Here is a 27855-nt window from a genome sequence, read left to right as displayed (position 1 = left end):
TACCGGTGTGAACTTGAGACCCTTATCAAGGGTCCTAAGTTCATCTTCTCCCAACTGTACCCCACTCAAATTAAAGATACCGGATCCTATCGGGATCTTTTTCCTCTGGACCCTCCGGCCTCCTCGGTTTCCTCTCTGTTTCTTTTCCCTCCCTTTCCCCCTGGAGTACCCTCTCCTGGTGTCCTCAACCAGTTCTGCGACTGGTTTTGAAAGGGAGGAGGGGGGCCCCTCTCCTGTCCCCCCACATTCCCTAAAAAAGGAATCCCATACTGATTGTTTTGTAGGGGATCGAACCTGTTATAGGTAGCTACCTGGGCATAGGATGAGTTGTTCCCTCTATTGGGGTAACCCCGATTCGATTGACCACCTCTTTGGGGATGGGCCCCGCGCCCTCTTCCCCTGCCATTCCCTTGTGGGTTCTGTCTCGGGGGTTTGTGGGCGATCTCTCTGAGGGTTGGAGTATTGTTCATTGTGGTAGTTATTTGGAGGGGCAACATAATTACCTCTCCCTGAGGCGTTAGGTTTCCCTCTACCCCCTCTCCCCCCTCTTTTCTTACCCCAATTGTGATTCTCCCGTTGAGAATCTCCATTATAATATGGGGCCGGTGAGGCTCTCCACCCTTCTCGAGAGGTTTCTCTCCCTTCCGGTGCTGGGGTGATAGGGGGGTCTTGTGAACCTTCCTCAGCGTCATCAATCTCTATCTCTCCTATGTTGGTGTTCTTTTGCCATTTATAGATGTTGTTCTCCTGAAAATCACCAAAGTCCCTAATGTATTTTTTCTTTTTCTTATTTTGCGTTTCAGTATCCCATTTGACCAGCCTATTTTTAAGTATCCCTGAGAGCCTTGAAAACTCCTCAGTTTCTTTATGTGGCTCTAGGGAAGTCTGTAGTTCTTTAATCTGGGTTTCTATGGCTTTTAATTTGCGCTTTTTCCTTAAGAGGAGAAATTCTATTAACTCAAAACCCTTTTTGGAAAAAAATCTTTTCCATTCCTCCATGGACTCACTGTCTAGTAGTCCATCGTTAGGTGGGAGATCCCACCTGAGGCGCCTTGGGATGAGTTTTTCCCGCAAATAATATTCAAAGGTAGTAATATCCCACCATAGTTTGATCTTTTTTTCAAGTGCATAACCCAGTTTTCTAAAGGAAGAGGACACATCCCCCTCCCCGCTGGCCAAGAACTCACATCCTCTCAGCCTCTCACTTGCTAGCCTGTTATTCTAACAGCTATTCCACCGAGGCAGCTGAGTAACCTAATATTCTCTCTGCCTAACAATTCTCTATCTGAGTTTGACAGCTCTTTTATATGACTCTGACATCACCAGCACCCCATAATCCACTGCTCAGTTGCAGTGAATAAATTACTGATGTCACTTCAGAAGGAGCGGGACAATTAATAGGTTTTAACTAAAATCCATAATTAATCACCCGCTGGCCTGGGGATTCTAAATCACAGCCTTTCGTTTGCAAGCCTGTTATTCTACTAGCTAAGCCACCGAGCAAGCTCATTAACCTTGGACTCTCTCGGGCTATCTGAGTTTGACAGCTCTTTTTAAGGCTCTGACGTCGCCCCATAATCCATTGCTTAGGCGCAGCGACTAAATTACTGACGTCAGTAATTTATTCACTGCACCTGAGCAGTGCATTGTGGGATGGCTTGTGATGTCAGTTAACTATATAAGAGCTGTCAAAATCAAAACAGCTCATTCCGTGGGAAGCATCCGGAGAAGCAGGAGCTTCTTTTTTTTTCTTCTATTTTTCAGATGGACGGGTGACTGATCATTGGGGGACAGTATTTTTCTATTTTTAAATAAAAGACTTCCAAAACTGGCTTTTGTCATTATTTTTTTTTACACTTTTTTGGTGAATGGGTAGGGATATCATGTACCCAATATCCATTCACATGGGGGGCGGGATCTGGGGGTCCTCTTGTTAAAGCCTCCCCCCGCAGACCCCCTCAGCCACCGCCCAGGGTTGTGGGGAAGATACCCCTGTCCCCATCAACATGGGTGCAAGGTGCTTTGGGGTGGGGGAGCAGAGCCCCTGCCCCAAAGCACCCATCCCCCCATGTTGAGGGCATGTGATCTGGTATGGTTCGGGGGGGGGGGCACTCGCTCGTGTGCTCAGATAATGGTCTAGTATGGATTTTAGGGGGAACTCCATGATGTTATTTTTTATAATTTTGGCGTGGGGTTCCCTTTAAAATCCATACCAGACCTGAGGGGCCTAAGTGTTCTCAGCTTACAGAGGCTTGGTGGCATAGGTGGTAGAATACCAGGCTTGCAATGATGAGAGCTGTGAGTTCACTTCCCCATGCCAACCAGTGATTTATTTATTGGAATTCAGAAGTCAGAGAGTCCATGATAATGCAGGAACTCAAAGTTCCTGCGAAGAAGCCCATTTGTTCGTCATTCGACAAACAGGCAAACAGCCAATTTATGTTCGACTCGAACTTGAAGCTCATCCCTAGCTGCTGTGCCTTATAGCAACCCCCTGTGATGAAGTCAGAAGTGATGAAACGCGTCAACGTGGCGTGGCTAGGCAGGAACCGGACTGTCAGTATTCTGAATAAGAGACTATTACCAGATGATCTGTAGCCAGAGTGGAGGTGGTGAGATCTCGAGGGATTGATTTTTTCATCTAATACATACAGTATCTCACAAAAGTGAGTACACCCCTCACAGTTTTGTAAATATTTTATTATATCTTTTTATGCCACAACACTGAAGAAATTAAACTTTGCTACAATGTAAAGTAGTTAGTGTACAGCCTGTATAACAGTGTAAATTTGCTGTCCCCTCAAAATAACTCAACACACAGCCATTTATGTCTAAACCACTGACAACAAAAGTGAGTACACCCCTAAGTGAAAATGTCCATATTGGGCCAAAAGTGTCAATATTTTGTGTGGCCACCATTATTTTCCAGCACGGCCTTAACCCTCTTGGGCATGGAGTTCACCAGAGCTTCACAGGTTGCCACTGCAGTCCTCTTCCACTCCTCCATGATGACATCACGGAGCTGGTGGGTGTTAGAGACCTTGCGCTCCTCCACCTTCCATTTGAGGATGCCCCACAGATTTTCAAGAGGGTTTAGGTCTGGAGACATGCTTGGCCTGTCCATCACCTTTACCCTCAGCTTCTTTAGCAAGGCAGTGGTCATCTTGGAGGTATATTTGGAGTCGTTATCATGTTGGAATACTGCCCTGTGGCCCAGTCACCGATGGAAGGGGATCATGCTCTGCTTCAATATGTCACAGTACATGTTGGCATTCATGGTTCACTCAATGAACTGTAGCTTCCCCGTGCTAGCAGCACTCATGCAGCCCCAGACCATGACACTCCCACCACCATGCTTGACTGTAGGCAAGACACACTTGTCTTTGTACTCCTCACCTGGTTGCCGTCACACACGCTTGGCACCATCTAAACCAAATAAGTTTTTCTTGGTGTCATCAGACCACGGGACATGGTTTCAGTAATCCATGTCCTTAGTCTGCTTGTCTTCAGCAAACTGTTTGCGGGCTTTCTTGTGCATCATCTTTAGAAGAGGCTTTCTTCTGGGACGACATGCAGATCAATTAGATGCAGTGTGCGGCGTATGGTCTGAGCACTGGCAGGCTGACCATCCCACCCCTTCAACCTCTGCAGCAATGCTGGCAGGACTCATACGTCTATTTCCCAAAGACAACCTCTGGATATGACTCTGAGCACATGCCCTCAGCTTCTTTGGTTGACCAATGGCGAGGTCTGTTCTGAGTGAAATCCATCTTGCTAAACCGTTGTATGGTCTTGGCCACCATGATGCAGCTCAGTTTTGGGGGTCTTGGCAATCTTCCTATAGCCTAGGCCATCTTTATGTACTACAACAATTCTTTTTTTTCAGATCCTCAGAGAGTTCTTTGCCACACGATACCGGGGAGGGAAAATGGCTAATTGGGCCCAATTTGGAAATGTTCACTTAGGGGTGTACTTACTTTTGTTGCCAGAGGTTTAGACATTAATGGCTGTGTGTTGAGTTATTTTGAGGGGACAGCAAATTTACACTGTTATACAGGCTGTGCACTCACTACTTTACATTGTAATGGGAAGTGTTGTTTCTTCAGTGACATGAAAAAATATAATAAAATATTTACAAAAATGTAATGAGGTGTACTCACTTTTCTGAGATACTGTATGTTTTATGCTTGTTTTATCATGTAACATGTGAGTGCCTGTTAGCAGTATTTAATAAATGTTTGAGTGTTAACGTTATTACACTAGTGGAGTCTTTTTCTTAGTTAGAGGAGAGTTGGAGGAACATCCAACCCACTTAAGGATCTTTCATTACTGCCCTATCTCATAGCATATTTTCACAATCCTGTGAATGGGGGCTAATTTATGTGGTGAGTGACCATCTGATGGGAGTGGAGAGTGTGGCCACAGGGGTGGTGGAAATTTGTGGTGATATATCGAATCAACATTCCCTGGTTTCACAGTTCATTCAATCAACAGTCAGTGGATTCACTATTTTTTGGATGATGTATTGTGTGTATTGGGACATTAGTCGATGATTTCCTAATGCATATATACAATTGTTTTTTTTAATTTTTATCACATTTTTTCCACTTTATTTTATTATCAGTGGTTCATTGCACTTCTTGTGTTGCACATATCTGTCTTTATGTATATGTATGTGTGTTTTCACTAGTTTCAGTGTGAATTGAGTGTTTTAACATATTTAAAAATGTTTTTAAGGCTTTTTCTGATCTCGTGGTTTCTCAGGCTGTAGATAATAGGATTCAACAGTGGAGTTGTCACAATGTAGAAAAGAGACATAAATTTGTTTGTATTAGGTGATCTTTTATCAGTTGGTGTCAAATAAACAGCCATCAAGCTCCCATAATATGTGCACACAGTGGTCAGGTGTGAGCTACATGTAGAAAAGGCTTTCCATCTTCCATTGGTTGATGAAAGTTGTAATATAGCAAAGGTGATAAATACATAGGTCACAATAATGAATGCAAAAGGAAGAAAAATAACCACAATGGCCAGAGAAAAATCAATTAATTCGAAAAGGGAACTATCTGATGTAGAAAGCTCTATAATTGGAGCAGAATCACAAAAGAAGTGGTCAATGTTCTTCCCACCACAAAAATTTAGCTGATACACCAAAACTAATTCACCCGACACAAAGACAACCAATAACCAAGACCAAACAACCATCTGAAGACAAATTTGGGGTCCCATGATTGAATGATAACGCATTGGGTTACATATGGCCAAATATCGATCATAGGACATAATTGCAATAAGAAAGCATTGCACAATTCCAAAAATAACAAAGCAATGCAGCTGGATAATACAGACAGTAGCAGAAATCGTAATTCCATCTTTTAGTATAATTTCTAACATCATAGGGACTATAGTGGTGGTTATCATGAGGTCAGCTATTGCCAAGTGTTTGAGGAAGTAGAACATTGGGGTTTTAAGATGATCATTTGTTGAAATCAAGACAATGATGATGAGGTTTCCAAATAAAGTCACCATATAGGAGAAGAAAAACAAAATGAAGAGAAGAATTTTAAATGAATGGAGATTTTGAAATCCAAGAAGCAAAAACTCAGCTACTTCAGTTTGGTTGTCTTCACACATGTCCTCAGGAAAGAGTGAACATAAGAACATAAAAACGGTCCTCCTGCAAAAACAGTTGAAACTTTTTAATGCATTATCTTTAACCACTTTAGGCCCGGAGGATTTGGCTGCTCAATGACCAGGCCCTATTTTGCGATTTGGCACTGCGTGATTTTAACGGACAATTGCGTGGTCGTGGGACACAGAACCAAAACGAAATTGACGTCCTTTTTTCCCCACAAATAGAACTTTCTTTTGGTGGTATTTGATCACCTGTGTGATTTTTATTTTTTGCGCTATAAACAAAAAAAGAGCGACAATTTTGAAAAAATAACAATATTTTCACATTTTTTTATATGAAATTCTCAAAAAAAATGTAAAAATCTAATTTTTTAACATTTTAGGCCAATTTGTTTTCTGTCACATAGTTTTGGTAAAAAAAAATCGCAATAAGCATATTTTTATTGGTTTGTGCAAAAGTAATTGTATTTACTAACTACGGGAAAGATTTATGTCATTTTTATTGTTTTGTTTTTTTTAACTAGTAATTTATTTTGCGGGACTGCGACATTGCAGGGACAGATCGGACCCCTAACTTAAATTTTTGACACTTTTGGGGGTACCAGTGACATTACTACAGTAATCAGTGCTATAAATATGCACTGCTACTGTAAAAATGACACTGGCAGGGAAGGGGTTAACTTTATTGGTGATCAAGGGGTTAAGTGTGACCCTAGGGGCGTGATTCTAACTGTCAGGGGGCGTGTCTTGTTAGATCATCACAGAGACATGCGATCCTACATAGCAGATCTCTGATGATCTAAGGGAGAATGACAGACGGCTGTGTTTACATCAGCCGTCTGTATTTCTCCCTCTGCTGCAGGAAATCGTGAGTGACCGGCGGACATCAGAGCAGCCGGTCACACGCGCTAGCTCCCCAGGGAAGGAGCGGGGGTGAAAGCGCGCCATCGGCGGTGCGCGCTCGCCCACCACAGGCGCCTGAACGAACGATGTAGGGATACGTCGCTTTACCCAGCAGTGACAGAATGCCGCATTATATGTACGGTGGGCGGGGGTCAAGTGGTTAACAACACAAGGGTTTAGTATCATGAAAGCTAATCATAAAACATATAAAGTAGAGATAAAGGGTAACTGTCCTTTTTTGAAAAAAAAAAAAAAAATAGCAAATAGAAAGAAAAATATTACTATAGCATATACAATTCCTACACAAGCCATGTTTTAATTACATTTTATTAAAATGTACCTTTCCTGTAATTTTCTGTAAAATTTAATGCCATATGGCATCCTGGAGGCGTTCTGTTTAGTCTACAGAACAACCCACAGAAATGTAGTTTCCTGTGAGTGTGATTGTCTCACTGATTTTCTCAGATGTCTGCGCTAAGATACAAATTAAACATTAGGCATCCTCTGCAATAGAGATTTTAGCTTGGGTGAGATTCTCCCCAAGAGCTAAACACTTTTGGAGGTGAAATTTTTTTATCAATGTAAAGGAAAAACAATAAGTACGTCAACTATTACAGACAATTTAAGTGTGTAGGATCAAAAATTCAAAACAGATAGGATTCAATAACAGGAGGCATTATTGGAGGACAACATAGGCAATTTGGTATTAAAGCGGAGTTCCACCCTCTGAAAGTTTTCACTAAAAATACCCCCGAGACAGTCAGGGCTAGTACATTCCACAATGGATAGCCACTGAACTGTCCCAGGTCGCACTTACCTTTTAGAAGAAATACTTACCTTGAAAATGTCTTGTCCAGCGCTGCCATCTCTGGTGTTGGCAGCTGAAGCCAGCGCGTCCTCTTTGACGCCCTCTTCTGTGTCCTTTTCGTCCCAGAATGCCCTGCACCGGCCCTGCTCATCATGTCCAGTGCAGGCACGTCATTCCTGCACAGCTTCTGGGCATGCCCAGAAGCTGTTTAGCAGGGAATGACGCGCCTGCACCGGACATGACGAGTGGGGCTTGTGCATGCGCATTGATTCCTGGGAGCGATGACGCTCAGTTCCCAGGAATCAATGCAAGCAGGAAGTGATGGCACAGGCCACGGCCGCAGAGAGAGGAAGAGGAAGTAAGGTGAGTATATTTTCTTCTAAAACAAGGTAAGTAATGAAAAAAAAATCGTGATTATCCATTTATTTTTTAGGTGACACAGAGCAAGCAGATGGGGCAAAGTGTCTTTTAAGGGTGGAACTCCACTTTAAATAATTAGAAGCCATGAAGCCATACGTGTGCAGAGTTAAAATTACTTGAATTACCATAAAAACCTTTAGGCTAGCCCTCATAAGGAGATGTGAAAGAGAATACAGGAAGATGAAAGACTGTCAGGCCTCGAAGGAAATGGTAAGAAGAAAGGGAAATGGGAATTTAAGAAATGGAACCAGGGGGAGTAAAGAAGAGGGGAAAATGAGGGAGGAGAAAGAAAGAAAGAAAAGAAGAGAAGAGAGAAGCATCAGTATGGAAGAGCTATCGGGATCAGTATGGAAGAGCTATCGGGAGGAATAGTAAAATGTAAGTAATCTATAGCAATAAGTAGTGAGGCTGTGCACCAGCAGAGGGGGGGGGGGAGGGGAGGCCACGGAGCGGGTCCTAATTTTACAAGTCTATACTTAGATCATAAAAAAGAAAAAAAAAATGTTATGTAGTCAGGAGGAGGAGAGAAGATTTTTAAGGGAGTCAGAGGAGGAAAAATGTGTCCAAGCGAGCCATAAGGCCATAAATTTGGGATAAGCATTGTTATCCAGGGCCAACATCTCCTCCGTGCGCATTATGTCATTCATGACCGAGACCCAGGTGGAGAGAGGTGGCGTTCTTTCTGTCTTCCAAAATTAAACACTTTTAAAGGGATGCAGACATGTCAGCTTTTCTCATGAGAGTGAACCAGCTAACTGTAATGAACCACTCGCTCCTATTCAAAATCAATATTCAAATGACATCCCGAAACAAACAGCTTTTAAAAGCAACGTATTTTTGGCTAATTTGCTAATTTAAAATGTAAGCAAATATTCTATTTGTATGGTTTCTGTTGGAAGGAACCATCACTCTGTTTCTACACTGAAAAAGGTGTTAGTCATAGAACCTTTTTGCCTGGCTCTGTGGAATTTCTGATGATAGCTTTTAATGTCTCTAATAATAATGATTCTTACTATACCAATATAGTGAGAGGTGATATTGCAGCCAACAGTAGGACATACTGAAGGAGAATATTGGGTATAGGATGGGTAGAGGGACATTCAGTTAGCAAAATAAAGGAAAAACAAATTCTTCTAAGTTAGGCAGGTTATCTTTGACTCCCCACTGAGATAGCGCAGTGCCACTTTATACAGATTGGGGGAGTTTTTTTACGGTGACTCCCTTCCCAAATTGAGGTCCCTGTATTTCAGAGCCAGAAAAGTAGGGGTAGGTTCATGCTCAACTGATTAAACAATGACAAATCTTAATTTGTCCTAATAAGTATTTTTACTTGGCTCTTATGATGTCTAGCAGTGAGTCAAAAGAGAAGTTGTGGACCTCCACTCACTCACTCACTCTTTAAGTTACATGTTATCTATAGCTATAATCTTATGTGACATGTTACTTTAAGACAAAGTAACATGTCACAAAAACATAAGTTTTTTCAAGGACATGTATAAAATGTGAGGAACAAGCAGTAAACACAAGAATAAAAGGAAGAACAACAGTTGTATGACAGAGTAAAAATAAAGCTCTCTCTTCAAGGACTTGGGGTTGCCCCCTTGAGTCTGTCCCCAACTAGTGTGTAAATACGTGAATCCAGAAATAAGTAAATGAAGAAAAAAAAAAAAGTGTCTTGACAAGAGGACCCAGTGGCCGGCACTAGGCCAACATATGCTAATGAGAGTGTTCAATGAACTATAGAGTGGCCTGGATGGCCCGAATGCTAGGGGAGGGGGCCAAATGTGCCTCCATCTAACCTCGCCCAGCACACCACCAGCACCAGCTTCACCCTGAGGCCTAATATAAACACCAAAGCCAAGAAGCAGTGCCAACCTCAGGAGAGTAGGCCTCCCCCTCAGTGACAAAACACTGAGACTACCTGTCATGTTAGTGCATGATGAGGTAGTACTTAAAGTGGAGTTCCCGGCCACAAAATCGACATAGTTGATTTTGGGCCATCCGCTTCCTATTTGTCACCTGAAAAAGAAATGGGGAGTTACGATTTTTATTTATTTTTTACTTACCTTGTAATTGCAGAAAAAAAATACTTACCTTTCTTCCACTTCCTCCCTTGGCCGTGCGGCCCGCGCCGTCACTTCCGCTGTGCAATGATTCCTGGGAGCTGAACGTCATCGCTCCCAGGAATCAATGCGCCTGCACCGGCCCCGACGTCAGTTCCGGTTCAGGCGCGTCAGACCTTGCTAAACAGCTTCTGGGCTGTTGAAATTTTTTTTTGTGGCCGGAACTCCGCTTTAAACATAAATTGTTCAAAGAAAAAAGGAGAAAGAGAAGGGAAAGAAAAAGAAGTATGAATGTACCTTAGTTCTCGCAAACAGTGCTCTCGCCCACACCAAGCCCAACATCCTACAGGGAAGAAAATTGCATAGAAATAGGAGGAGTCGTGTCTACAACTAAAAAATCACCCTTGTCTCACTGCTGCTGAAGCTGGGTATGTTGCCTAAGAGATGGTTCTGCCAATTCCAGCAATGCCAGATCTAAACTGGAGGACACCTGTCTGGGGTCACAAATGTAAACAATCCAAGATGACCAAAGGCTGGAGAAGCATTCACAGTTACCTCTTCAAGTCGCTATCCAATCCTCCACTTACCTTATATCTTTAGCCTTGCGAATCCACTCCTCTCGGCCAGGAACCTATGCTCGCTTCCAATATATTGGGAGCAAATGCTTTGCTGCGTTCAGTAGATGGGGCGATGCACTCTTATTATGTTGGCTAATAGGTATAGGAGGGAAAAGCAAGAGTAAATGAACGGATGTCCAGACCTAGGATATCTTTTATCTGAGACCTAATGTCAGCCCAAAAGGGCTTAATCACAAAACAATCCCACCACATATGTAATAGCGTACCTCTGCAGCATTGTTCAAAAGTAGATTGATAGATTTGTGCTAGATCAGCAGGCACCCGGTACCAGTGTGACAGATTCTTCACTCAGTCTCTTTTGACCCACTGCTAGGCATCTTAAGAGCCAAGCTATAATATTTGTAGGGTTCACATTATGCCATACACATATTAGGACAAATGAAGATCTGTCATTGTTTAAATCAGTTGGGCATGAATGTACCCCTACTTTTCTGGCTGTAAATTCAGGGGCCTCCATTTGGGTGCAAAGTCGCCCCATAAACCCTCCTGAAATACAAATCCCCTCCCCCATTTGGGTGCATAGTCACCCGATAAAACTCCCCCAACCTGCATAAAGTGACACTGTGCTATCTCAGTGGAGATTTTTTAATGCTTTTGTTTACTGGATAACAATTAAGCATCAATATTATATTGTATTGTATATATACTGTATTGTATATATATATATAATGTATTATATTGTATTGTAATATTATATTGTATAGTACATTTGGAGTCTGAAATAAATACACATGGTTATCAATAATATTCATTTTATAACAAAGTCCTTAATAAAGTTTTATACCAATGGCTTCTGGTGCATAGAGAAACGCACGCTCATTCTGTAAGAAGCAAGTAACTGCCACAACTGTAAATATTGTATAGATTTTTAGAGATAAAAAAGCGAAAATGGTATAACAATGTTTTGTTTCTTTCACCCTATAAATAAGTTGAAATGTATCTAAACCCAAATATATAAATGTAATGTTTTGCAGATTTTCAGATGTGGTGACTGCATTTGTTTTATTTTTTTAAGGTTTTTTTATTTCTATTTTGATCTGCTAATCCTGCCAGTAACAAACTTCTTGTATAACTCACTGTACCGTACCAACAGGCAATTTCAGCTCCGATCTGTGATGTTGCCTATGTAATGTTCAATGTGAGTCCAAAAAAGTATGAGAATAAATACAAGAAAAGTATCCCAATGTAAAGAACTGAAAGAAGAAAAAATATTTTTTTGGACTCACATTGGACCTTTCTACGATGTTTTATTAATTTTGAATGCTGCAATTGTTTTGTATTTATTCTTTGGGGGTATGTATAATTTGCAGCTCTAGTTTTGTGCTGACATTTTTCTATTATTAAACAATCTGCCTATGGAATTTAATTAAAGTGTTAACATTAAATAAAATGGTAGATGTATTTATCTTGACACAAATTATAATAAAGTCTTTCAAACTGAAGGTGAAGGAGATGTAAGGTATTTAGCAAAGTTGCCCTGAATTATGTTAATATGCACATGAATCTGTTCAGTCCAGTATTTACAAGCTCAAGTCAAGGTGGAAAAGACTACAGTATACAATATTCTCATCAATCTTTGTTCCAGTAAAGCTTACAAACCAATGTTCCCACCACATTTATGCATGTCCTTTAGTAAGACACCAATTATTCTATCACTGGAGAAGGAAACCTCCAAAAAAGATTGTTATTTTATTGCCTAGTTCTTGTATCATAATAACATCATAACATACCAGTAGGTTATTTGTTGTCTCATCAAATAGTCAAAGAGTATGGTGGAAACCTTGGGTTCGGTTCTTTGCAAATAACATTTCTGGTAGAAGGTAAACCCAAGATATCAAGACATGACACAACTGTTAGAATTTTAATCATTATGCTGTCCCTTACATTTAGCTACAAAGCTTTCAGGGTTGAAAGTGTTTGATATGCTTATCTTCTACTGATTTATCCAAGACAGTAAGAATGACATGTCTCTCTTGGTCTATAAGTCTTTCCTACAATACTGATATTGTTTTATGTGACAACATATTTTTACAAAATGTTATTAGTATGTATGTGTGTTGAGTTAACAGTAGCTGAAGGCTCTAAAGGTCATATGTATCTATACTGATGGTAGAGGAACATTATTGAATAAGACTTACTTTGAGTTGCTCTGAGGTATGATGGGATCTCAGCAGTCTTATGTGATGTGTACACCTTGCTCTGATTTTTGGAGGTCTTGCTCTCAATGCAAGATTTCCCAGGTTCTCTTTTTATCTCAAATGATATTTCCTTGAGACTTTGTCTTATGTGAATACTATCATCCTTAGGCCAAGTGCTACACAAATTCTCAGATGAGTACTTTAATTCTAATTTCAATTATCATGCAGATAAAAATAAATAACAGATTGTATTTGTAATGTATCTGGGGTCTACTCAGGCTACTATGAATTTAACTGAATGACATCAGTCACCATAATCGAATTCTGCGAGTAAAGGATCTTTACATTTTAAGTATAGATGGGGGCCAGTATCTTTTTTTTAAATCACATGCACATTTACAAAGTGGAGAGGCTAGGGACAGGTTCCACACTGTTAAGAAAAATAACATAAGCTAAGGTTCCTGCCTAAGGTGGGACAGAATAGGGACATCAGTATTTTCTTTGTACTCCTGGTCAGTAAAGCTGCTGCTGCAGTCTATTTGCTAGCCTAGAAGAGCTGATATCTGTGTTGCTAGTCAACCTCCTCTCCAGCAGATGCCATCCCAGTTAAGTAGGCTTTGCCCATAATAATATCTTACTGTGAGCCTGTGTGAAATACCACCGCATGTTTGTGCCAGTGCCGAGTAACTTGAATGCTCCTTATGCTGCAGGACTATTGCACTATCTGGACTGTACTTTATAGAAGTTCAGTATTAGCTACTGCAAGTGTTACTACAAGTGTTTCCACCAGTGTTATTACGAGGGTTACTACTATTATAACTAAAAATACTCCAGTAACTTTCTGCAATACTATTTTTCAAATACAATAACTTATATCATCAATTGGTGTCAGTGAGTGTTATCCCTTTGAAAGAGTGTATCAATGTGCCTTAATGAAATATTACATTTCATGATACATTTCAGCTAGTGCCCACTTTACAATGGAATGTGGTCCCTTGCAATTACATTAAACACATCTCATTCATCCTGGACACTTAACAAGTTAGGTTTCGCATACAGATTACAGACACATTGATAAGTGTTTACATATTAAACACATCTCAGTCATTCATCATGGACACTTTACTTTTGCATATGGATTACAGACTACACCTGAACACATTGACAATTACTTACATATTAACACATCAGACAGCTGAGCAGAGACGGAACGGCCCTTCCACAAAACGCAATTTCAGACACACGACACCCTACATTTACAGCAATATGTTAGGGAAAACAAAAGCCTTTTCATGTATTGTTTTAGTACATATATTCTTTTGTTAACCTCCCTGGCGGTATGATTCTGTCAGGAATTCTGTTCCAAAAGCGGTACAATTCTTTTCATGGAAATTTGGCGTTATGTATTATAGGCCTACAATTCTTAGTAATTACTGACTTAAACCTGACCAAAACAAGTCTCTAGTAGACATCCCAGATGTGATAAATTTGAAACACAAACAAGTGAATTATAATCGAATCAATAATATTATTTTATTATTTAATATATAATATATATAATAAAATTATATTATTGATTAGATTATAATTCATGCGTTATATATTATATATATATGTGTGTATATATATATATATATATATATATATATATATATATATATATATATATATATATATATATATATATATATATGTGTGTGTGTATATAGGTATATATATATACATATATATATATATATATGCATATATATATATATATATATATATATATATATGCATATATATATGCATATATATATATATATGCATATATATATATATATATATATATGCATATATATATATATATATATATATATATATATATATATATATATATGCATATATATATATATATATATATATATATATATATATATATATATATATATATATGCATATATATATATATATATATATATATATATATATATATATATATATATATGCATATATATATATATATATATATATATATATATATATATATATATATATATATATATATATATATATATATATATATATATATATATGTATATATATATATATATATATATATATATATATATATATATATATATATATATATATATATAATTATATATATATATATGCATATATATATATAATTATATATATGCATATATATATATAATTATATATATGCATATATATATATATATATATATATATATATGCATATATATATATATATATATATATATATATATATATGCATATATATAATATAAAATGTGTTATGTGTTTTGTGCAACGTTTTTTTTTTTTTTTTGACTTTCCCTCCCTAGTTCCGCTCCCATGCAGCATTGCTGCTGCAGGGAACGGAACTAGGAAGTCCTCCTACCGACAGACGAGCGGCGGAGATCTCACTGGCGGTCACAGCAATGAGAGCTCATCGCTGGATCGCCAGGATAAGGTAAGAGAAGCTCCGCTGCGCTGTCTGCACGCTCTGCCCATTGACCCCGAGCGTGACTCGGGGATACCGCTAATAGCAGAAAATTCCTACCCCGAGTCACGCTCGGGGATACCGCTAAGGCGGTTAAAACTGACCCATGGATTGTACACAAGTTTGGACTGCTTTTTCCCTCTCAAATGGCCCATAAATATGTGAGCCAAACTGAAATAAATCAGATGTATCCGCATAAAGCTTAAGTGCTGTATGTTATTACATCTCCTGGCCAGCAGAGAGAAAATTCAGTACACGGGGGGAGTTAGGACTGAAGGGTCTTAATTAATCTTGCAATTGCCTCCTGACGTAAATGAGCTAACACCCTTTTACTGGGTAGCCCAGCTACTAGCCCTGCACACATGCTTTGTATATTGTATGCATATGTAGCGCTACCCCGTAGGAGCTTCTTGAATACTCTCTCTTGTTTTATCTTTTCAGCCATGCACACCGTATTTTCACAGCCTGACACACACTTAGGCTCATTTCTTAAACAATCAGTCTAGGGGTTTTGGCTGTTTTTGATGTTTTATTGAGAACTTGGATAGGGAAGGGTACATAGTGGGATAATCCAGATTTAACTAATTACAGGGAGGACAACTTCTTCAACTTGAAGCAACATGCACTCTTGAGCAAGTCTTCTATGGGACAGATAGACTATTGTTTTTCAGGAAACTAGCCAGAGAATCCCCTTTCTGCTGCACCCAGTAGCTGACTTTCCTAACACAGAGGCCTACAAAAGAACAAGCCCCTAGATCCTTGGTCTAAACTCACATGAGTTGCATCTTCGCAAAGTGCCCAAACTTGGCCATAGCAATAGAAAAGGAGGGTCTGGTTTATGACCCATAACAGCAGCAGGATGATGACAGTTTTCTTCACTGATTCAGCAATAAAAGTCTGGGTGAGGATTCTGACTTCTCCTTTTGTTTCTTGGACAGTGCTAGACCATTCCATGATCTTGAGACCGGTTTTCACTACCAACAGTTTGTCCATGTATACTGAATGCCCCAGACTCCAGTTCTGTTTTATGGACAGGGATTGCTGCCATAATTCTGGATTGGATTGATTTCTGTAATATGCATAAAGTCCCACACTTCATCTTCACACCATGAGACCCTCTTTGCTTGGATTTCTTCCATGAGCTCCCAGGGAACTCCCCACTGATAATCAGGGCTTTCACCAGAAAACTATTGTATGCAGCATACGCAGATTTGACTTATCTGGACTTTGGGGTGCTACAAAAAGGCTTGATTAAGCCATTCTGCCTTTTTAAGACCTGGGAAATGATCGCTCTCGATGTGCTCTTCCCTCCACCCCCCCCCCCCCCCATCCATATGCCCTTCATTTGGATATCCCTCTCGGATACCCGAGTTCTGGGACAGAATATCTAGAAGGCCTTGTTGTGATCAACAACTATAGTCTGCTAAACGGCATACTTTTTTTTAAGCTCCCATCCCTTGAGTTTACCATTGCTGTTGGAAAGCTTGATGTCTCCTAGTGGTGTCAATCGATGCTCTTTCTTCTATTGATCTTCAATGCACTATTTCTGCCCTTTTTGAACCCCCTGAGGAAGACTCTATAAGTTGAAACGTGTAGGAGTTACCACTGGGCCCCTCAGCCCATGTGGCAGATTTAGAATCACATATGTTATGTCTTCTTTACTTATTCAATCTGTGGTGTTTTATACTTCTTTTTGATGTTTTAAACTATGTTCTAAATGAAAAAAAAAATGATATTGTTATATATTCTGTTTTTCTATATTATATATATTCTGTTTTTTTCATGATTGGTGCCTGCCCTGTTCTGCCTCGTTATCGCTGCACAGTGCCAGATTCCTTAGGGGTTGCAGCCACACCCTGGTGTCCGTCAGTATCATGCCCGGCAGCTCGGTCAGCTCTCTGTGCTCGCTGTAGCATCTGTCATCTTGCTGCTCTCTCCTTGTGGTTCCTCTACAGCTACACCTAGATATGGTGCCATTACTCCTCCCCTCTCTCCGGATTGGTTGATTTTAGACACATGCACTGCCGGCTCCTCCCAGTAAGCTGACTCATGCACAGGCTTTTCCTGTTGGGCAGGCACTCTAGATAGATAGATAGATAGATAGATAGATAGATAGATAGATAGATAGATAGATAGATAGATAGATAGATAGATAGATAGATAGATAGATAGATAGATAGATAGATAGATAGATAGATAGATAGATAGATAGATAGAGTACGGTCCCCTGTCATGGTGTATGCCGTCCAGGATTCTCGACTAGGCAGGTTGAGGGGCTCCAGGATGAATGTTTATTTGAGGGAAACCATTTTCTTACCGCCATGCAAAAGCATGTAAGCAGGTACAGTCCTCCACCCAATTGATGGCACTGTATTGCTCTGCCACTGTGCAGATAGAGCAGAGCCTGAGAGGAACTTTATTCCTCTGCAGACTCCATGGTGTCACCAGGAGAGTATCTGTCAGATTGGGCACTGCACTACTGAGTGACTTTTGGTGGGCATCTTTAATGTGGGTTAATATATATCAATTGGATTTTGTGCACATTTTCAAAGTGGAGAGGCTAGGGACAGGTTCCACGCTGGTAAGGAAGAGAAAGAGCATATAAGGTAAGGTTCCTGCTTGAGGTAGGATAAAATAAGGACACCGTTATTTTGATTGTGTTCCTGGTCACTGAAGCTGCTGCTGCTGTTTATTTGCTAGCCTAGAAGAGCTGATATCTGGGTTGCTAGTCACCCCTACCCTCGGGCAAATGCCATCCCAGTAAAGTAGGCTTTGCCTGAAATAATATCTTACTGTATGCCTGTGTGAACCACCGATGCATGTCTGTGCCAGTGCTGAGTAACTTGAGCTCTTCTCCGTATGTCTTATGATGCAGCATGTGACATTAGTGCTTTGACTATTGCACTATTTGGGCTGTAGTATATAGAAGTTGAGTATTAGCTACTGAAAGTGTTTACACTGTGTTATTACAAGGGTTACTACTACTATCACTAAAAGTACTTTCGTAACTTTCTGCAATACTAATTTTCAAATACAATACCTGTTATCACCAATCAGTGTTTGTGAGTGTTCTCCCTTTTACTGGGTAGTCCAGCTACTGGCCCTATACACATGCTTTATATTATATATATATATATAGTGACAGAACGGTTCCCTGTCATGGTGTATGCCATATATGAAGAAACTGGTCGCACTCCACCATGGGATCCAATGAAGAAAAATTCCTTTATTCACATGAATGGTATAAGGTACAGTAGGGTAGGACAATGCAAGTTCTGATAAGCCCCCCACCCGCAGACCCCCACAACAACAGCCCATGGTTGTCGGGAAGAGGCCCTTGTCCTCATGAACATGGGGACAAGGTGCTTTTGGGGGGCACCCCAAAGCACCTTCTCCATGTTGAGGGCAAGTGACGTAGTATGGATAAGGAGGGGGGGGGGCTCGCTCTTCCCTTCCCATGCTGGCCTGCCAGGCTGCATGCTTGGATAAGGGTCTGGTATGGATTTTGGGGGGACCCCATACTGTTTTTTTTTTTTTTATTTGGCGTGGAGTTTTGCTAAAATCTGTACCAGACCCAAAGGGCCTGGTATGGATTTTGGGGGGGGGGGGGTGGGACCCCACGCCGTTTTATTTTAATTTTGGCATGGAGTCCCCCTTAAAATCTATACCAGATCCAAAGGGCCTGGTATAGATTTTTTTTTTGGGGGGGGGGCCATGCCGTTTTTTTTTTTTTTAATTCTGTCATAGGGTTCCTCTTAACCAATTAAATACAGGGCACTTTCACTCCCTTCCTGCCTTGACCAATTTTCAACTTTTAGTACTCATTGGCATCTATGGGAAATATTGGTCACCTTGGCATGGCACTGCTCCTTGTCTTTAACATTGGTGTCTATGGGAAATATTGGTCAGCTTGGCATGGCACTACTCCCTCTCTTTAACCACTTGCCTACTGTGCACTTAAACACCCTTCCCATCCAAGCCAATTTTCAGCTTTCAGTGCTCGCACACTTTGAATGACAATTGCGCGGTCATGCTACACTGTACCCATATGAAATTTTTATCATTTTTTTCACACAAATAGAGCTTTCTTTTGGTGGTATGTAATCACCTCTGGGTTTTTTATTTTTTACAAAAAAAAGAAAAAAGACAGAAATTTTTGAAAAAAAAAAAAAGTTTTTCTTATTTTCTGCGAGTAAATTTTGAAAATACATTTTTCTCCCTCACTGATGTGCGCTGATGAGGCGGCACTGATGGGCACTGATAGGCTGCACTGATGGGCACTGATGAGGTGGCACTTATGGGCACTGATGAGGTGGCACTTATGGGCACTGATGAGGTGGCACTAATATGCCGCACTGATAGGCGGCATTGATAGGCGGCACTGATAGGCGGCACTGATAGGCGGCACTGATGAGCACTGATAGGCGGCACTGCTGGGCACTGAGAGGTGGCACTGAGAGGTGGCACTGCTGAGCATTGAGAGGCGGCACTGACGGGCGGCACTGATGGGCACTGATAGGCGGCACTGATGGGCACTGGCGGATGGCACTGATGGACACTGACGGGTGGCACTGATGAGCACTGATGGTCGGCACTGATGAGCACTGATGGGCAGCACCATCAGTGCCCACACTCAGTGCCCATAGTGCTGCCAGTCAGTGCTCATCAGTGCCTAGATGAGCAGGCACTGATGGGCACTGACTGGCAGCACTATGGGCACTGATTGTGGGCTTCGATGGGGGCACTGATGGCGGGCACTGTGGGCACTGATGGGGGGGCAATGTGTGTGGTTTTTTTACCTTTAGTAATCAGGGCACTGGTGATCGGTGCCCTGATTACATTCTTCTGTGTCCCCAGCGGCTGTCGGCTCCCCCTCCTTCCTCACACTGCAGTGTCTGTGTGAGGAAGGAGCGCCTCACACAGACACTACATATGAGATCATCTCTCATTGGACGGCTTGATCACGTGGTGAATGGCCGCTGTGATTGGCCATTCACCACGATCTGACACACAGATTCTCCCCGATGCGCGCTCTCGCGGGGGGCGTGTCACTGAGAGGCCGTTTAAAAACGGCCTCCCGAAAATTCAAGTCCGCGCTGCAGCCGTATATAGGCTGTAGCGCGGATGGGAAGCAGTTAACATTGGCGTCTAAGGGAAATCCTGGTCAGCTTGGCATGGCACTGCTCACGAACTATAAGTGACAGGGACACAAAACTTGGGGAGCACCGAGAGGGGACCCAGGACCGAGAGGGGACCCAGGACTAGAACATATTCATACATTATAAAAGTGGGGTATAACCTGAACACTACACTGACACACGAACAGCTGATGTTTGACTCGAATATCAGGCCCATCCCTAGTGGCCGATCTGCTGACAAACTAGAGATTAACAATTTCAATACAAGGCACTTTCACCCTCTTCCTGCCCAGGCCAATTTTCAGCTTTCAGCACTTTTGTACTTTGCATGACATTTGCACAGTCATACTCATATGAAATTTTTACCATTCACAAAAAGAGATTTATTTTGTTGGTATTTAATCACCACTGGGGATTTTATTGCATGCTAAACAAACTCACTGATGGGCACTGATGAAGCTGCACTGATGAGGCTGCATTGATGGTCACTGGTGAAGCTGCACTGATGAGCACTGATGAGGCTGCACTGAAGGGCACTGGTGAGGCTGCAATGATGGGCACTGGTGAAGCTGCACTGATGGGCACTGGTGAGGCTGCACTGAGGAGTAGGAACTGACGAGCAATGATAGGCAGTGCTGATTGGCACTAATTGGCATTGTTGAGGTTGCACTGATCATCAGGGTACTGATGACCAGTGCTCTGATTATCAGTGTAAATGTCCCCTGTTATACTTGGCAGTTACCGGCTCTCCTTTCCTCATTCTGTGTCAGCCTGTAAGGAAAGGAATGCTGATAACTGACAAGTTTGTTTACATGTGGTCAGCTGTGATTGAACACAGCTGATCACATGGTAAAGGGCCACTGTGATTAGCCCTTTACCTCCATCTGTGGTCAGCTGTGTCCAAAGGACACAACAGTTATGGATTGCACCGGATGTGCATCCCAGGAGGTGCGCAGAAGGCGTATTCTGGGAGGACGTCCATGGACACCCTCCCAGAATAACAGAACCGCATTGTAGTCATATTTCAGCTATGGCATGGTTTTAAAGTGGTTAAAGCAAAACTAAACCCATCAGTTTAACAGTTTCAAAAAACAGTTACAATCCTGACATTCCAGTAATACTAACTGTCACATTTGTTTTTGATTTCAACCAAACTGTCAACTATTAGATGGCTGGTGTCATAGCTGATCAGCACTATGGCAGTTGCAGAGCAAACAGATGGCAGCTTTCTTGGCTGAAAAGAATAGGGTTTAGTTCTGCTTTAACTGCTGCCCATGGCTCTGGGCTTCAACAAAATGGCAGCCTCCAGCTAGAAGAAACAGGAACAATGCTGGAAGCAATTTACAGCACCCACTAATTTTGGTAGCATAATTATTCATGTGAAATGTATGTTCCTTGTTGAAGAACATTATTATTTATCGATTGTTATGAAGTATAGTTTGTAAAAGTTCTGCTTTAATACAGAATTTGGCTTACAAAAATCAAATAGACTGTGCAATTTGTAAGTGCAGTTGCTCCAGAGTTTAGGAAATGGTAAGGAGCTCTGCTGACTTCCATCATCCAATCACGTGAAAACTGTTTTCTTTTTAAATCTTCCTTGCATGTGATTGGGTATTCTGTATAAAGAGAGGCTTTACTAAAATTACTAAGCTCTGGAGCAACTGCACTTGCAAACTGCGCAGTCCATTTGTCTTTAGTAAATCAACCCCATAGTGTTCTTCACTGTATTTTTTTTTTTTTGTGTTCTAAAAAAACATGCAAGCAAAAAAAGTTAAAATAAATCAGTAATCATATTATAAATTATATCGAAAAGTCTAGACATTAAGGAGGATTTATGGTTTGACCAGATTTTAATATTGGCACATTGCTGTTTTCTGTTGCCATTGCATAGTTGGTTTTTTGGATCTGCATTTGAAGAGTCATTTTTTTGTTTTTGGTATCTGATGTAGGCTTAGTAGCTCTACACTGAGCTTGCTGTAACAAGTGGCTACTGTTTACAGAATACCCCTGGTGCCAACGATTGATGATATCTATTCTAACTATATACCTAATAGGCAACTATAAAACACTGTGGTAATTTAACCACTTTAAGACCGGAAGATTTGCCCCCTTCCTGACCAGGCCCTATTTTGCGATTCAGCACTGCATTATTTTAACGGACAATTGCGCAATCGTGCAACGCTGTACCCAAATTAAATTGACGCCCTTTATTTCCCACAAATAGAGCTTTATTTTGGGGGTATTTTATCACCTGTGCGTTTTTTATTTTTTGCGCTATAAACAAATAAATTAGCGACAATTTTGAAATTTGATTTTTAAACATTTTAGGCCAATTTGTTTTCTGCTACATATTTTTGGTTAAAGAAAATTTGCAATAAGTGTATTTTGATTGGTTTGTGCAAACGTTGTCGCGTTTATTAACTACGGGAAAGATTTATGTAATTTTTACTGTTTTTTTTTTTTGTTTACTAGTAATGGCGGTGATCTGCGTTTTTTTGTGGGACTGTGACATTACGGTGGACAGATCGGACCCCTAACTGACATTTTTGAAACTTTTGGGGGGACCACTGACATTACTACAGTAATCAGTGCTAAATATTATGCATTGTTACTGTAATAATGCCTCCGGCAGGGAAGGGGTTAACCCTATGGGTGATCAAAGAGTTAAATGTATGCCTCATGCTTACCGACGTGTGGGGGGGGGGGTTCTGTGACACAGACAGAGATCGCAGGTTCAGCAATGCTGAATCCTGTAATCTCTCCCTGTCTGTCACTGAGAAGATCCGCTTGCTTTGTTTACATAAGCAGGCGGGTCTTCTCACACTTTCCACGACAATCTCCTCCTCCGACCAGACTCCCACTGTGTCTAAACACAAAGGGAGCGAGCCTCCGGTGGCATGGCCGCGCCACCGAGACCACTAGGAGTCCAGCGACATAGGTCTACATAGACGGACCCAGGGGAGAAGCACTGCCGCAGTAGGATTACTGTCAGCAGTCTGCAAGTGGTTAAAGGTAACTCAACTTTCATGGGGAAAAAATAGCAAATAAAGAAAAAACAATATAATGTATACAATTGCAACATAAATCATATTGTAATTAAATGTTATTAAAAATGACCTTTCCTTTTCAATCTGCAGCTGTTGTAATTTTCTGAAAATGCAATGCAATATGGCTACCTGGAGCTGTTCTGTACACAGAATGTATACTGACCACACCCTAGAAACATCATTTCCTGCTTGTGTGATTGGCTCACCAATTTTCCCAGAAGTCTGCCTAAGATACAAGTCATATTTTTGGCATCCCCTGCAACAACAATGTCATTCGTGGTGAGATACTCCCAAAAGGAACACATCTAAAGTGATGCAGGCCCAGCTGCTTTCCTCATTAGAGCCCTGAAGTTGCCACAGCTGATAGATTATTATGAAACTACTTCCATTAGACCCACTCAGCACAGGGGCACAGAGAAACAAATGATGATTTCCTCAGAATAACAAAAGGTAGGAATCTGCAACAAAGTTTGTTAATGACCTTGTAATGGACAGAGATCTCCCAAAGGGGAATGTTTTTGTCTCAACAAAAGTGAAGTTACGCTTTAAAGTTTATTGCATTTTTGAGACATTCGATTGTCTCAGAAACAAGCAGTTTTTTACACTTTTCATGAGGGTTGCTAGAGGGTTCAGCGGTCTACCTCTAGCAGTGAAGAAACAAGCAGAGCGCCTCTAAGTGCAGTATTGATTTATTCCAGGGAAGCACACAATAATATAAAAACTCACATGGGGTAAAAGATCATAGGCTCAATATAAGTCCGGTGGTCCGCGGGGATAGCTGTGGGATCCAGCGTCCGGAGATGTGATGGTGATTGTAGCCAAGTAGATGAAGCCGGGAGACGGAGAGGCCGGCTATGCGTCTTCCGGGTTCAGCTAGTTTCCGGTGACGTCACGCGGCACACGCTGCGTTCCAGCTTGGTTCCCAGAAACTAGCCGAACCCGGAAGACGCATAGCTGGCCTCTCCGTCTTCCGGCTTCATCTACTTGGCTACAACCACCATCACATCTCCGGACGCTGGATCCCACAGCCATCCCCGCGGACCACCGGACTTATACTGAGCCTATGATCTCTTACCCCATGTGAGTTTTTATATTATTGTGTGCTTCCCTGGAATAAAACAATACTGCACTTAGAGGCGCTCTGCTTGTTTCTTCATATGCTTTCTCCCACAGAGCTGACTTCCCTGTGCTGTGGAGCTAGCCCTTACTGCAGTCTTATATCCAATTCCTATTGGCACACTGTCTCTTCACTGGGACTTTTATTTATTACTATGGACTTGAATATCTTCCATGGTTCCCCATGTATATGATTGTTCTGTTATATAATTTATATCATACCATCCTTTTAAATTAATGAGCCATTTTATTGTCTGACCATTGTTTGTATATTGGTTACATCCGACCCCTGTACAGTAGCCCAGAGCACTTGCTTTTTTTCCACTATACTGCGTCTAGCAGTGAGGATGAGAAAGGGAGATATACCAAAGACAATGAAGCATAGGCTGAAACCTCAGCCCCATCCAATGCTAGCTTCTTTACCCACATGGAAGAAAAATATATTTAAAATATATTTAAAAAAAACATTCTTAATTTATTTTTCCCAAATATATTGGAAATATATTTGAAATGCTACAATTTTGGCCATATTCAATATATTTCTAAAAAAATTTCCCTAAATATATTGGAAATATATTTTTCTTCCATATGGGTATCTCTAGAAGCAACTATCATCCACCTTGTTTCCATCTCTGAGTTCCTTATGCAGTAACAAATAAGTAACTGCTGTGCTCTAATTACCCCCCCTTCAAAAAAAAAAAAATACAAAATACTTTATTATTACAAAATATATCCATAGACCAATCCAAAATGCACAATTACTAAATTACAACCTCACCATCCCCTGCCCCCCCCCCAAAAAGCCCCCTAAGTGACTACTTCTCCATTCAACTCTAACCTAGAAGATGTTTAAAAATAAAAAAGCTATGGCTGCTTGGTAATTCAGCCTAAAATCACACAGAGTTCACTTTTAACTTCTTTGGATTCCTAAAAAAAAAGGAGAAAAGATCAAGTCAAAGATTCTAAAACTAGACACTAAACAAGGACTATGGAGTCGTTGTTCCATTCCACTAGTTTCAGTGTAAATTAAGTGTTTTTAACATTTCTTAAAATGTTTTTAAGGCTTTTTCTGATCTCGTGGTTTCTCAGGCTGTAGATAATAGGATTCAATAGTGGAGTTGTCACAATGTAGAAAAGAGACATAAATTTGTTTGTATTAGGTGATCTTTTATCAGTTGGTGTCAAATAAACAGCCATCAAGCTCCCATAATATGTGCACACAGTGGTCAGATGCGAGCTACATGTGGAAAAGGCTTTCCATCTTCCATTGGTTGAAGAAAGTTGTAATATAGCAAAGGAGATAAATACATAAGTCACAAAAATAAAAGCAAAAGGAAGAAAAATAACTACAATGGCCAGAGAAAAATCAATTAATTCGAAAAGGGAACTATCTGATGTAGATAGTGCTATCACTGGGCCAGAATCACAGAAGAAGTGGTCAATGTACTTGCCACCACAAAAATGAAGCTGATACACCAAAACTAATTCACTGGACCCAAAGACAACCAACAACCAAGACCAAACAACCATCTGAAGACAAACTTGGGGTTCCATGATTGAATGATAACGCATTGGGTTACATATGGCCAAATATCGATCATAGGACATGATTGCAATAAAAAAACATTGCAAAAATCCAAAAATAACGAAGCAATGCATCTGGATAAAGCAGGCAGTAACAGAAATCGTAATTCCACCCTTTAGTATAATTTCTAACATCATTGGGACTATGGTGGTGGTTATCATGAGGTCAGCCATTGCCAAGTGTTTGAGGAAGTAGAACATTGGGGTTTTAAGATGGTCTTTTATGGAAATCAAAACAATGATGATGAGGTTTCCGTTTATTGTCACCATATAGGTGAACAAAAACACAATGAAGAGAAGAATTTTAAACCTATGGAGGTTTTGAAATCCAAGGAGCAAAAATTCTGTTACTTCAGTTTGGTTGTCTTCACACATGTCTTCAAGAAAGAGTCAACACAAGAACATAAAATCAGTCATCCTCCTAAAAAAAAAAAAAAGAAAAAAAGAGTTTAGTATCATGAAAACTTTTCATAAAATCCTATAAAATGGAGATAAGGGATAACTGTACTTTTCTGAATAAAATAGAAAATAAAAAGAAAAAAATACTATACCATATACAGTTTCTACACAAGCCATGTTATAATTGAATTTTATTTAAAATTATCTTTCCTCTTCATTCTGCAGCCCCTGAATTTTTCCATACGTAACAACTGGCTCCATTAGATGGCTATTGGATAGAAAAAAGCATAGTGATCATGAGTACATAGCAGCCATCTTGTAAAAATATTATAAATAGGGAAAAAGCAGGGAAAGCCACCATTTTCTTTTTTCTTTGCCATGTGGGAATGATTTACCCCCCTCTTTTATTTTTATTTTTTTTTACTCCTTTATGTTTCTTAATTATTCATGTTGGTGATTCCTTTATATGCACTTATCTACACCCCTGATAAAGTTCGTGTTTGAGGGTACAAACATATAGGGTTCATTTTCTGGGAGCACTTTTTTGGAACTTTATTTTTTGGGGCTACACATGATTTATTGAGGTGGGGGTTTTGATGACTCTGAGATGTGATGGTCTTTTTGAAGCAGTACAGTTGTTACACATGGAGGGAGGACAGTGAATGAGGAGGCTGAAGTTTTGGACCTCCAGTCCCTTTTGACCCACTGCTAGACATTTTAAGTGCCAAGCTGCAAAATTTGTAAAGGGTTCACATTATGCCAAATACATATTACAGTGTTTCCCAAAAAAATAAGATCGGGTCTTATATTAATTTTGGCTACAAAAAACACACTAGGGCTTATTTTCAGGAGATGTCTTATCTATGCCTCCTGTCTTCTCTCTCCCTCTCCCCCTGTCAGCTCAGGAGTCATCATTATGAAATCTTTAATCCCAAAAATAAACCTTAGTTAAAGTCATTGTAAAAATATTTAATCTGTTTAGTAAAAAGATTTTATGATGTCCAGTGTGTCTCCTTTTGTAACTTTATAAAAAGATTATATTACGTCCAGTGAGTCTCCTTTTGTATCTTTATTGTCGAAAATACCTTTTTTACAGCGCTGGGCGCTCACATGTTCTGCCTAAGCTCTTCTTTTCCACTCTGAGCACTGCCGAAGGAAGGGTTGAGATGCCTGCTGATGTTGGCTCTGCTCAGAGTACTGCAGAGGTAGGGGCCGCTGACATCAGCCGAGAGGAGAGAAGAAGATCTCTGGTGGGTCACGTGAGCACCCAGTGGCACTGTAAATAAGGTATTTTCGACAATAAAGTTACAAAAGGAGACACACTGGATATTATATACTCTTTTTACAAAACTGATTATATATTTTTACAAGGACTTTACTAGGGCTTTTTTTCAGGGTAGGGCTTATTTTTCAGCCCTCCCCGAAAATCACGCTAGGCCTTATTTTTGGGGTAGGGCT

The 27855-nt window shown here is 40.5% G+C and overlaps 2 protein-coding genes across 2 annotated transcripts; both read right to left on the bottom strand.

Moving 5' to 3' along the window:
* Positions 1-4692: 4692 nt before the first annotated feature.
* On the bottom strand, positions 4693-5634 carry LOC309552142 (olfactory receptor 11L1-like; the record flags this gene model as incomplete). Its single annotated transcript, XM_082252957.1, has 1 exon — positions 4693-5634. One exon carries the CDS (start codon positions 5632-5634, stop codon positions 4693-4695), a length of 942 nt encoding a protein of 313 aa, XP_082109083.1.
* A 19806-nt stretch (positions 5635-25440) lies between these two features.
* On the bottom strand, positions 25441-26373 carry LOC309552911 (olfactory receptor 11L1-like; the record flags this gene model as incomplete). The annotated part of the gene is made up of 1 exon (XM_082253819.1): positions 25441-26373. The coding sequence occupies one exon, from the start codon at positions 26371-26373 to the stop codon at positions 25441-25443; it is 933 nt and encodes a 310-aa protein (XP_082109945.1).
* Between the last annotated feature and the right edge of the window lie 1482 nt (positions 26374-27855).

Source organism: Pelophylax lessonae (genome assembly GCF_965119305.1).
Source record: "Pelophylax lessonae genome assembly, chromosome: 4".
NCBI classification, from domain to species: domain Eukaryota; kingdom Metazoa; phylum Chordata; class Amphibia; order Anura; family Ranidae; genus Pelophylax; species Pelophylax lessonae.
The sequence above is the reverse complement of the archived record's forward strand: the minus strand, read 5'-3'. Positions and strand labels throughout refer to the sequence as shown.